The sequence below is a fragment of the Rana temporaria genome, chromosome 4, assembly GCF_905171775.1.
Source record: "Rana temporaria chromosome 4, aRanTem1.1, whole genome shotgun sequence".
Lineage (NCBI taxonomy): Eukaryota > Metazoa > Chordata > Amphibia > Anura > Ranidae > Rana > Rana temporaria.
The window spans coordinates 228,940,562-228,954,148 of record NC_053492.1 but is presented as its reverse complement, the minus strand read 5'-3'; the positions used below and the strand labels follow the sequence as shown (position 1 = coordinate 228,954,148).

Sequence of the window (13,587 nt, the reverse complement as noted above, 5' to 3'; positions counted from 1 at the left end):
CTTCAGGAACATTAAAAACCCCATTGCAAAGGTTTACCTGCTCGTTTATGTCTAGGGGATTGTAAAAACACTTTAAATTGCCCAAACCTCTGTTCAGCTAAAGGCAGTCTCCTCACATCCAGAGCAGGGCCATGCCCACGGCATCAGTCTTGAGGTCAGGGGCATCCAACCACCAGAGTGCAGGGAAGAAGAGGCTGTGGGGACCAGTCAGGCAGCATGGTGGAGCCTGTGGGAGCAAAGAATTGGGTAATAACACTGCTTTAGTAAAAAGGTAGAGTTGCGCTAAACCATGATAGATATGCCTTGATAGGTCATATAGACACAAGAAAAAATGTACAGAATAAGTTGAATAAAGAGTCCAAAAATTCTGACAAAATTAAGTGAAACAATTTGAATGAAGTCCAACAATCAGAAAGATAGTGTGGTAGCGCACTGCTACTCGGGTGGAACAAATTCTGGAGACGTAGCTATCTGATAATGCTGACCCTTACCGAGATGTAGGATCCTAATGGATCAAAACGAGCAAGAAGCCAAACACCTGGGCTACACAGGGGATCGGAGTCTTGATATAATCCTCCCGAGAGCTCATCAGCAAAGTGACCAGAAAAACAAAAAAGCTAAAATAGTGTAATACTGTGGGATAATAGATAGGACACAAGACAGCCCCCAGTGATAGGCAACAGACAGTGTGACATGAAACCTCCACCAATGGACACACTGACCCTTACCAGAGCCCTGGATCCCTTCAAGGATCGGATAAAGCAGAGGAGATATGAATAACACAGAGCAGTAGATCCTCTCACAGACGTGATCCTCTTAAGCACCAAACGGTCAGGTAGACATAGGGAAGAAAACTCACCATAGCATGATATCGTTTAGAAAATTTTAATAAAAAAATATAGTAGCACACTTACAATGTTGTAGAAAAAACACAGCATGTAATAAAGGCCGGCCGGTAACAGGACAGATTCGTCCTCACTTGCGGTGACGTCAGCACGTCTCCTCTCGAAGGAGGAGACGTGCTGACGTCACCGCAAGCGAGGACGAATCTGTCCTGTTACCGGCCGGCCTTTATTACATGCTGTGTTTTTTCTACAACATTGTAAGTGTGCTACTATATTTCTTTATTAAATTTTTCTAAACGATATCATGCTATGGTGAGCTTTCTTCCCTATGTCTACCTGACTGCTTGGTGCATATGAGGACTGTCTGACCGTTTGGTGCTTAAGAGGATCACGTCTGTGAGAGGATCTACTGCTCTGTGTTATTCATATCTCCTCTGCTTTATCCGATCCTTGAAGGGATCCAGGGCTCTGGTAAGGGTCAGTGTGTCCATTGGTTGAGGTTTCATGTCACACTGTCTGTTGCCTATCACTGGGGGCTGTCTTGTGTCCTATCTATTATCCCACAGTATTGCACTATTTTAGCTTTTTTGTTTTTCTGGTCGCTTTGCTGATGAGCTCTCGGGAGGATTATATCAAGACTCCGATCCCCTGTGTAGCCCAGGTGTTTGGCTTCTTGCTCGTGTTGATACATTGGGATCCTACATCTCGGTAAGGGTCAGCTTTATCAGATAGCTACGTCTCCAGAATTTGTTCCACCCGAGTAGCAGCGCGCTACTACACTATCTTTCTGATTGTTGGACTTCATTCAAATTGTTTCACTTAATTTTGTCAGAATTTTTGGACTCTTTATTCAACTTATTCTGTACATTTTTTCTTGTGTCTATATGACCTATCAAGGCATATCTATCATGGTTTAGCGCAACTCCACCTTTTTACTATTGCTATTTGTTGGTATAACATTTTTGAGTTTGCTGCTGTTTATTTGTATTTTTGGGTAAGCGCACTGTTTTTCGCATTTCCAATAAAACTGCTTTACCCACACTCCCTAGATGTCAATGAGAAATTGATCTTTGCAGCAGGCAGGGCCACTGTTAGGCTGTAGGGGGCCCCATGATTTCTATCTGATGGGGCCCCCTTAACCCCGCCCACACCACTGACCATGCCCCCTTTCCCCACTCACTGACTCGTATGCATTCAGAGACCCAGGCACACCCACATTATATATTTGATACAGTGGCTGTGTCCCAATAGAAATGAATGGGAAACTGGCATGCAACACTTCTGGTAAAAGACCGTCCCTGCACAGGAGATGCATATCTGCAGTGCCATGTGTGAATGGGCCTTAAATGAGGTCAAAGGATGCTTTTCACTGTCCTTTCATTATTATTATTATCCTCATGATAATCACACAATACAGGTGCTGTGGTTCAATGCACCTGCACTGTGTGACTTTTTAAGATAATGATGATGATCAAATTTAGCTGTATCAATCATGGGCAACAGGGACATGGCATAGCTGTGAAGGGGGTGCTTTTCTACTTGCTGTACCTTTTATGGAGACAAAATGATTGAAGACTTGCTGGTCCGCTCTCTGTGTTCATGTCCCCTCTCGCTGATCACTTTTGACACTTGCAGAGCAAAAGAGCATCTGTGCGTGGTACTATGATCATAATGATAATCTTAGGTACACAGTGGGGACAGAGCCTGGGGAATGTACCTTTCCTTCCACAGCAGTCAGTGTCACGGTGTGTGCCAATTCTTGCTTGAAGCTGTGCACTGCCATCAGCCATCGAAATAAGCATGCTGCGGTGCGCTCTTACAGCTTCCCGTCCTCTTTACAACAGTCTTCCCTCAGGCAGCGGCTCTTACTGAGGGAGCGGTGTACAAGAGAATCACTCCGCCAGGTAAGGCATAGCAGCGGGCAGCGCAGCCGGAACTATGACAGAGTAAGCACAATATGCAACGCGGTCCTGTCTGCCTGCGCCTGAAAAAGGAAAAAGAGTTCCTTCTATGCGGACACCTCCTGCATTTATTCATGCAGGAATTATTGCCCGGGCCCCCTGTTGCGCTGATGGGCTCCAGGCCCGGTACAACAGGGCTGCTTGTAATGCCCTATCAGCGGCCCTGGCAGCAGGACTTATATATTTCAGCTTTAAAGTAAAGCAAAATCTGAAGACAATGTGCCAGATACCTCACGGTGTGCAATTGCTACAAGTGACAATCTCCCACAAAATATAAAATGTCCATGTATGTGACAACAAATGAAAAACCATACGGTTTTTCATTTGTTGTCACATACATCAACACGATTAAGCGCCTTATCCTTTCAATTTATTCACTACTGCCCTTGGTGATGATATCACCTTAAAGGGGCAGCTACCATTTGTTCATATCCCCACCCACAGGGCAGCAATTCTGATTTATACAAAATAAAAAATGTATACAGAATGTGTTCAATTAATTATTAAACCTTGAAAGGAATATGTGCATATAGTTGTATGCCCCTATATTGCTGCCCATATGTGCCAACCAAAATTATATATAAAAGAATGTTTGAGGAACGTTTGACATTATTATGGACATGTTTGTATAATTGTTTTTATTATACAGTGTTTTTATATATAACTATTTGTAAACAATTGATCTAATCCAATGTCCCCACAGGGTGTGACTTTCCCAGCCATGCATGCCATGTGGGCCACCTGGGCACCACCTCTTGAGCGCAACAGATTGTTAAGTCTTTCTTATGCAGGTCAGTATATAAAGATTCAGCCATATTTTTATCTTAATGACCAAAAGTGTCCTGATTATTGCTAAAACTGGGAGGGACCAAGTTAAAGCAAGGCCAAAGCTAGATGACTGCATTTGCACACCTAAACAAGGTACCTGTGCGTGATAATTTTTTTCCCATCATTTTCCAGGACGGCTTACAGAGAGAGAGAGAGAGAGAGGCTCCTCCCATCTAGCACATGAAACACATGATCCACATTATAAAAGACCGCCCATAGGCCATAGCTCCTCAGTATTATGTATTATGTGTTTCCTCCTAACAGACAGGAACTTCAAGCAAGTTGTTTGTTATTTTGTCTGGCCTACGTGCTAGGTAGCAGGGGCCTCTTGGAGGCCAGGTCCCTCTAACAGGGGCAGTGCTTCTGGGTAGCTGGTTGGCTTGGGTCATCCTGGGCCCCTTTGCTAGGAACTCATGGATGAGTAAGAAGGGACCTGTTTGTATGTACCTTCGGTGTAAGGTGTCTTCTTGGTTGCAGGAGGCTGTGTGCTCAGATGAGTCCCTTCCTGGTAGTAGTGTGCCAACAGTGGGGCTGGTCTCTCATGGCAGGGGGTAGTCTGCTTTTCCTGAGTCGTCCCCCGCTGGTTCTGGAGCGTGGGGAGCACAGTAGAGGTGTCTCCATGCCTGGCATCCTCGTGTGGCCCAATCCATTGTGTGGACGAATGACGTCCCTTCCGGCGCACAGGCAGGAAGGGATGCAGTGGCCATCTTGGTACACCCACAGGGGGAAAAACTAATTGCACAGTGGAGGCAAGTATGGTATGTTATTTAAAAAAAAAATAAACCTTTACAAACCCTTTTAAAGAAACTGTTGCAGGAATGGAAAGTACCATAAAAAATAATCTTTCTCCCCAAAAACCTCAAATGTAGATTCCCTTTCAAAGAAGAGGATACAAGACTATGGGAGAAGTGTAAAGTAGATAGTGCAGCTTTCCTCTAGCGCTGCACTATCTACTTTACATTGACTCTTAAGGAATTTATAAATTGAATCCTAGTGCATAGCTGCTGATTGTGTTTTACCTGTATATTGCGCTGATTTTTTTACTATTTTCATTTATGGGAGAAGTGTCCCAAGTTAGACGTCTCCCTATCCAAAGTCTCAAAGGGAGCGGAGCTTTCTTTTGAAGATACAGGCTCATTAAAAGAGCCGACGGACAGAAAAACCGAGGGTTACTTGAAAAAGGCATTGGAAGCCTGTTCAACTAACTTTAAACCTGTGGTTAAAACAGCTCCGCTCGCTTCTAGAGTCAGATACGCCCAAAGACAAACAAGTGCAGAGTCAAGGGCGGACATACAGGGGTTGCAGGAGTTGCCTTTGCGACTGGGCCCCCTGTGTACCTGGATAGGAGGAGCAGCAAGGCCGGCTGAGACCGTGCTCCCTGATCCTCTGCCGAACTGTAAATCGCCACTGCAGGAGTTCGGTCACACTGGTTACACCTAAAGTAAAAGCACAGTGTGTGCTGCGCTCTGTCTCCCCCTACGGTGTAGTACCCGGCAGGAATAGAGGTACAGTACTGTCCTTTTTTAGAAGTACTGTATGTGTGTTTACATGCGTGTGTATGTATGCACATTACTTTTAATGTATACAATCTGAACTGATCTTTTTTTACCACTTCAAAGTACCAGCAAGAAAATGCAGTTTTTCTTAAAAAGAGATCCATGCTCGGATCGCTTTTCAGAGCCATTTGACAGGCGGTAAAGAGGCAACATGTTGCCTCCTCGCCGCCTGTTTTAACCCCCTAAATGCATCATCACTATGTTGCAACTGCGTGCCACCCCATTCACCTAGGGGTATACTTCAAGGGTGCCCTGACTGGTAAAAGATTTAAGAAACACTGGCATAGAGGAACCAATCTCTCCATTTTCCTCCTGCAGTGGCTAAATGCCTGCTGGAGGGAGAGGAGGAGAAGCTCCTGTGTGCTCTCCGGGCCTCCTGTGCTTTTTCCTACCCATCACACACAGCTCTGCAGGGTTCTCTCCTCTGCCACCGGCTGCTGCAAGGGATCTCTCAGGATGAAGCCTTTTCTGAATGGAGGGTCAGTGATTCGTACTGATCACTAACTGTCTATTCATAACTGAAACATAAACTGTATTTACTATGATTCAGTTTGTGAATGAATGGGAAGCTCTGTACAGAGCTTTTCCTGTCCATTCATTCTGTGCAGCTGTCCTCAATCTCTTTTCTCTATCTGAAAGGTAAAACATCAGAGGTCTTTTTATACCCCTGATATTTCATCAAGGCCCCCAACGGGGCTCCTATTTTTATTATTTTTTTGTTTTTGTATTGTTTTGTTTCCTTCAGCCAAAAACAAACCGATTCCTCCATACTCGCATGCAAGGTGGATGGAGGAATCCCCTCTGCTGAGGCATTGTATTCTGACAGAGGAATCTCCACTGTAAGAATACTTACTGACCATCGGCTGATCAAGAAACATTTTTCATCATTGTCATTGAGAAAAAAGTTCTGCAGCCTCCGCTATGTTAACCGGGTTAAAAGAGGGAAGTATGAGTGTTCCAGTGGACATGGAATGTTAGGTGGGGGGAGATACATTTGTGCTCATAAGTTTACATACCCTGGCAGAATTTATGATTTCTTGGCCTTTTTCAAAGAATATTAATGAGAACACAAAAACTTTTCTTTCACTCATGGTTAGTGTTTGGCTGAAGCCATTTATTATCAATCAACTGTTTACTCTTTTTAAATCATAATCACAACAAAAACTACCCAAATGACCCTGATCAAAAGTTTACATACCCCAGTTCTTAATACTACTTAATAATACTTAATACCTTGTATTGCCCCCTTTAACATCAATGACAGCTTGAAGTCTTTTGTGTATATTTGTCAATGAGGTTCTTTATCTTCTCAGATGGTAAAGCTGCCTATTCTTCTTGGAAAAAAGCCTCCAGTTCCTGTAAATTCTTGGGCTGTCTTGCATGAACGGCACGTTTGAGATCTCCCCAGAGCTGATATTGAGGTCAGGAGACTGAGATGGCCACTCCAGAACCTTCAGTTTATTCTGCTGTAGCCAATGACAGGTTGACTTGGCCTTGTGTTTTTGGATAATTGTCATGTTGGAATGTCCAAGTACATCCCATGCACAGCTTCCTGGCTGATGAATGCAAATGTTTCTCCAATATTTTTTGATAACATACTGCATTCATCTTGCCAACAATTTTGACCAAATTTCCTGTGCCTTTGTAGCTCATACATCCCCAAAACATCAGCGATCCACCTCCGTGTTTCACAGTAGGAATGGTGTACCTTTCATCATAGGCCTTGTTGACTCCTCTCCAAATGTAGCGTTTATAGTTGAGGCCAAAAAGCTCACTTTTGGTCTCATCACTCCAAATGACTTTGTGCCAGAAGGTTTGAGGCTTGTCTCTGTGCTGTTTGGCGTATTGTAAGCGGGATACTTTGTGGCATTTGCGTAGTAATGGCTTTCTTCTGGTGTCTGGACCATGCAGCCCATCTTTTCTTCAAGTGCCTCTTTATTGTGCATCTTAAAACGGCCACTCCACATGTTTTCAGAGAGTACTGTATTTCACCTGAAGTTATTTGTGGGATTTTCTTTGCATCCCAGACAATTTTTTCCTGGCAGTTGTGGCTGAAATTTTAGTTGGTCTACCTGACCGTGATTTGGTTTCAACAGAACCCCTCATTTTCCACTTCTTGATTAGAGTTTGAACACTGCTGATTGGCATTCTCAATTCCTTGGATATCTTTTCATTATCCCTTTCCTGTTTTATACAGTTCAACCACCTTTTCCCGCAGATCCTTTGACAATTATTTTGCTTTCCCCATGACTCAGAATCCAGAAACGTCAGTGCAGCACTGGATGAAAGATGCAAGGGTCTGTCAGGAGTCCAGAAACTCATTGACCTTTTATACACACACACACACACACACACACTAATTACAAGCAAACAGGTCACATGTGAGGATGGATACCTTTTTAATAGCCATTCAAACCCATTTGTGTCAACTTGTGTGTATGTTATCAGGCCAAAATCACAAGGGTATGTAAACTTTTGATCAGGGTCATTTGGGTAGTTTCTGTTGCTATTATGATTTGAAGAGTAAACACAGTTGATTGATAATAAAAGGCTTCAGCCAAACACTACCCATTGGTGAAAGAAAAGTTTTTGTGTCATCATTCATATTCTCTGAAAAATGGCCAAGAAATCACAAATTTTGCCAGGCTTTGTAAACTTTTGAGCACAACTGTATCTGTAGAGTTGAGATCTCATCACATATTGCATCGATCTTATTTTTTTAAGTGAATGACAACCTCTTGGGCAGTGTATGAGTTAGTGGGTGGAGGCAGTGGAGGATGAAGTCAAGTTAAAGGTAGAAATGAGTTGATGTGGACTGGATGAGAGGGTGCTATTAAGAGTGATAAAATAGGTGTATTTGTCATTGTGGAGGCAGGACTTGTATCTTTGGAGGGAAAATGTATACTGGGTAAAGTCTTGCTGAGATTTACTTCTATGCTACAGACACTTAAGAGTGTGGCTATATCTGTTAAGTCTTCTGGTGCTGTCTGCCAAGGTTGTAGCAGTCATACCAGTGAACATCTAGACTAGAGTATGTTTGTTGACTTGTCCTATTATTCTAAACTGTATTATAATGTACAGTATTAGCGTTTGTATTATATTTGATGCTTTGTCTTTCAGGGGCACAGCTTGGGACAGTTGTTTCTCTTCCCCTCTCAGGGTTAATCTGTTACTATCTGGATTGGGTTTATGTGTTCTATATTTTTGGTAGGTATTGTGTGTTTTGTAAATTTGAATATTAAAAGTGACCATTTCTGCTACAATTTTTAAGCTTTTGTTTACGTTTGGTACTTTTTTCATGCAGGGACACTTGGTGTTTTTTGGTTTATATTGTGGTACCTTTTCGTTAGCGATAACCCACAAACGCATCGCTCGATCTCAGATCCCGAGAAGGAGTATATCCTTTCTTCACTCAAAAATGAAGTATGTATAACATGTGTATACAACAATTGTAACTTTTATATAATGGTGTGCATGTAAATTACAGGTATAATTTTTCTCTTATTAACCAATTCAGCCCCCGGAAGATTTGGCTGCTCAATGACCAGGTGATTTTTTTTGCGATACGGCACTGCGTTGTTTTAACTGACAAATGCGCGGTCGTGCGACGAAGTACCCAAACAAATTTGACGTCCTTTTTTCCCCACAAAATGCGCTATAAACAAAAAAATAGCGACAATTTTGAAAAAAAAAAACACAATATTTTGTACTTATTTGCTATAATAAATAGTTTAGGCCGATACGTATTATTTTACATATTTTTGGTAATACAAATCACAATAGGCGTATATTTATTGGTTTGCGCAAAAGTTATAGGCCCAGATTCTCAGTGGCGTTACGACGGCGCAACACCATTTGCGCCGTCGTATGTCCTAATCTGGCCCCGGGTATCTATGCGACTGATTCTTAGAATCAGTTACGCATAGATACCCATTAGATCTGACAGGCGTAAGGCTCTTACGCTGTCAGATCTTAAATGCAATTTTTTTTTCCCGCCACTAGGTGTCGCATCGTCGTTTTCCCCGTCGTCTATGCAAATTAGGTAATTACGCGAGATTCACGAACATACGCGCGTTCGACGCTGAGAATTTACGACGTTTCCGTAGCTTAAGCGACGCGTAAAGTTGCCCCTGCTATTATGAGGGGCAACCAATGTTAAGTATGGCCGTCGTTCCCGCGTCGAAATTTAAAAAAATTACGTCGTTTGTGTAAGACGTCCGTGAATGGTGCTGGATGCCATTTACGTTAACGTCTAAGCAAATGACGTCGGGGCGGTGTCATTTAGCGCAATGCACGTCGGGTAATTTACCCGCGGGAGCGCGCCTAATTTAAATGGTGCCCGCCCCATTTGAATGGGGCGGGCTTGCGCCGAGCGCTTTTACGATACACCGCCGCAAGTTTACATGTAAGTGTTCTGAGAATCAGGCACTAACGCTGTAAACCTGCGGCGGTGTAACGTAAATCACATACGTTACGCTGCCCAGGAGCAACGTAATTGTATGAGAATCTGGGCCATAGCGTCTACAAAATAGGGGAAAGATTTATGGAATTATTTTTATTTTTTAATAGTAATGGCAGCAGTGTTTTTTTTGGGACTGCGACATCATGGCGGACACATCGGACACTTTTGACACATTTTTGGGACCGTTGGCAATTATACAGCGATCAGAGCTATAAAACTGCACTGACTTACTGTGTAAATGTCACTGGTAGGGAATGGATTAACACTAGGGGGCGATCAAGGGGTTAACTGTGTTCCCTAGGTGTGTTCTAATTGTAGGAGGATGGGACTGACTGGACGAGATCACAGATTGTTGTTCCTAGCTAGTAGGAGCAGACGATCTGTCTCTCCTCACAGAACTGGGATTTGTGTTTACACACACGTCCCTGTTCTTTCTCTCATGGGGCCGGCCAAGCGCATCGGCACCCCAGCAGTGCAGTGGGCCCCCGCCTGCTGTCTCCACTTAAAGGGACTGACGTACAGCTATGACTGGTCGCGGGAACGTGCCGATCTGCCGCAGTATAATGGCGGCTGGTCGGCAAGTGGTTAAAACTTTTTCACATGTCTACTATTAGTCTTAAAGTGATTGTAAATCCTAGGTCTTTTTTCAATCAAAATAACAAACATGCTATACCTGCCTGCTTCTTTTTTTTGTATAATCTTTATTCAAACATAATTGCATACAAAACAAAGATGATCATAGACATATAGCACTCCATATCATGGATGGAAAACCATACAGCGCAAACTGTTCGTCCTGAGTCACCAAAAATGATACACAAATGACAACAAAAACAGATCACATGGGATCTGGGGGTCAAGCTCTGAGTTAATACCTGTTATCAGGCCTGACAATGTAGGGGGGACCATATCAAGCCAAGAAAACATTTTATTTATTTATTTATTTATAGTAAATGGTGAAGAGAAGATATGCCCATTAGCTAGTGGCATATCACAGAAAGAGCAAAGAACCTTATAACAAAACCTTCAGTAGGTGTATGAGCACAAAGGGTTAAAATTGCTAAAAAACTTAGGCTTGCGTTCGTTTCACTCCCAACCACAGAAACGTTGTTATCACGCCTGTCACAAAAGGTGAACATTTCTGAAATGTCAGCAGTGTTTGCTCTCTGATTGCTGAGGGTCTTGCTTTGTCTGTCAGTACATTATAAACTCAGGACTTCCTGTTTTAGAGAACGGGAAGCCTTATTCTAAATGGAAATGTACATTGAATTTAGAAGGCAAGCTCGTCCATAACTTTTTTTTTTTAAAAGTGCTTACTGTGAAATTGACAAACCCAGTCCAGTGTCACATTAATGCTACCAGGCAAGAGATGCGACACTATTTAAACATAACGCAAGAAGGTGTTCTATACGCAAGTCAGGTCAATGAAGAATAATGGTCTGCAAGCAAAAACAGAAATGGGGAATAAATATAATAAAGACTTGTTCTTCTATACAAACAGTTTTTGTGGATTGTAAAGGGGAATGTATTTCACCCATAACTGATAAAATTAGATGTAAGATTATAAAGTCTGATTTGATATATTTGTACAATTGTTTTAGTAAGCATTAAAGGGGTTGTAAAGGTTTGTTTTTTATTTTCTAAATAGGTTCCTTTAAGCTAGTGCATTGTTGGTTCACTTACCTTTTTCCTTCCATTTCCCTTTTTAAATGTTTTTTTTTCTGTGTCTGAATTTCTCACTTCCTGTTCCTCCTCAGTAAGCTGTTCTAAATGACTTTCCACGGCTCGGATGATGGTGGAAAGCTTACTGAGGAGAAACAGGAAGTGAGAAATTCAAACAAAGAAAAAAAACATTTAGAAGGAAAAGGTAAGTGAACCAACAATGCACTAGCTTAAAGGAACCTATTTAGAAAATAAAAGACGAACCTTTACAACCCCTTTTAAAGGGTAAGTTCATGTTTTTAGATAAAAATAAGTGTACATATTTTTGCAGCAAAACAATGTGCATTTATTTTTTTATGCAGGAGCCTGGAAAGCAATGCACTCATGATCAGGGGTTCAGTGTCAGGCCTCTGCAAACAAGCTTTTCAACTTTCAGCCTGTACCTCTATACAGGCGGTCAGTTTGAAAGGCGCAGGGCTTGTGAGTGAATATAATGCTGCATACACACGACCCTTTTTCATGATGTGAAAAATGCAATTTTTTAAATTGGTCGTTAAAAACGATCGTGTGTAGGCTCCAGAGCATTTTTCTCGAAGTTAAAAATTTAGAACATGCTCTAAGAAATTAGTCATGTGGTGCTACCTAAGGATGTGATCATGAGTAATTTTAGAAATCGGAACATGGAGATCTTGGAACGTCTCTGTGCGAGTTTGCTCCTTCTTTTTTTGATTTGTGTGTTGATTATTTGGTTGTTTGCATAGGTCTTACCACCTGTTAATTTTGGGGAGACATCTGAACATTCATGCTTATTTGCGCGTTTGCATACAGCGTCGTCCGACGTTTTTGTACTTTGACGTTTTTTATTTTAGCCAATAGGAAAAATGATCATCTTTTCATCACTTGTTGCTATGTTGGTAGATTTTTTTAATCTTCTGCCTGGGTGAAAAGTTCTATTGATTAAAGCGACGAAACGCCCGTAGCAAACGCTCGTTGTCGCGCAAGTCGCTTGAATCGAGCGTTTCCATTACTTTCTATGGGAAATGGAAACGCTCAAATACGCCCAAACCGCCCGATATGCGCGACAAAAAAGGGTCCGGAACTTGTTTGCGCTTCAGGCGTATCGGCGTGCAGATGTGAACCATCTTCATAGGGTATAATGTATTTTTTCCCCTCTAGCGTATTTTAGCGTCGCGCTTCAGGCGACAAAACGCTTAGGTGTGAATGCAGCCTTATTGACTGAATTCTTTACTTTAGAGCATAGTGTCAGTTTGAAAGGTGGCATAGTAATTGTAGTGCACATACATGACCAGTGTTTGTATTAATCTCTTCTGGCTTTTGTTTTTCTTCCAGCTTTCCAATGACAAAGATGTTCCTGTCTGTGCAATGCTGAAATCATTACCCCTGTGGGCTATTATTGTTGCTCATTTTTCTTATAACTGGACCTTTTACACTTTGCTTACTTTATTACCTACATATATGAAGGAGATCCTGCGTTTTAATACACAGGAAGTAAGTGAATATTTTGTTACAACATAACCTTTAACTTTTTAGAATACGTATTTGAAAATCATGATTATTTATAAACCGATGTTCTCAGAGAACTAGGTGTCCTAACACCATTCAGTGGTGTTCATATGCAATTCTAATCTGCATGGTTATCGTGTATCACAAATACACTTTTATTAATGATTATTCAGGTCAGTTCAGCAGCTGTTTTACCTATGCATAATTTTATTTGGTTTATATAAGAAGTTTGTGCGTCTGATTTCAAAATGGGGTTATTAATAATGTAGCGAGCGCAGAAAGCATAGAGAATATCTTTTATTTTGAGGGTTATTTTACTAGATATAAAAAAGGAAAGGTAAGTGGGACTTTAAATGAAGCATATGTAATCGTATGCCTCCATCCCTGTATCAGGAAATTCAAGGGGGAAAGTTTGAGAATTTATATGAGGCAAGTGACAGACAATTGAGTAAAAAAAAAAATGTATAAATGTATTTGTCATAAACAGTTAACACAGCACATTGCAATAGATACATGTAAAATAACAATTTCATATATATACGGTACACAGCATGAATATATTTCATATATACACGCATAGATGACGGAGCAGCACATTCCAGTTACCGAATATGTAGGATATTAAATGTTCCGTGTTATGGAGTTAATGATAATAGCAGGAAATATGTGGTGTAATCTGTATGAACAATAATGGTGTATTAAAAACATGGCTGCATCCTATAATGCTTGATGCGTTTCGTGGTTAAAAT

At 41.6% G+C, this 13,587-nt stretch overlaps 1 protein-coding gene across 1 annotated transcript in view; it reads left to right on the top strand.

Annotated features, from left to right (window-relative positions):
• SLC17A5 (solute carrier family 17 member 5) overlaps positions 1-13,587 on the top strand; it is a 101,865-nt gene that overhangs the window by 50,984 nt on the left and 37,294 nt on the right. Inside the window, exons 4-7 of the mRNA XM_040349958.1 lie at positions 3,510-3,597; positions 8,311-8,397; positions 8,495-8,613; positions 12,665-12,823. Coding sequence (XP_040205892.1) covers positions 3,510-3,597; positions 8,311-8,397; positions 8,495-8,613; positions 12,665-12,823 — 453 coding nt within the window. The remainder of the gene's footprint in view (positions 1-3,509; positions 3,598-8,310; positions 8,398-8,494; positions 8,614-12,664; positions 12,824-13,587) is intronic.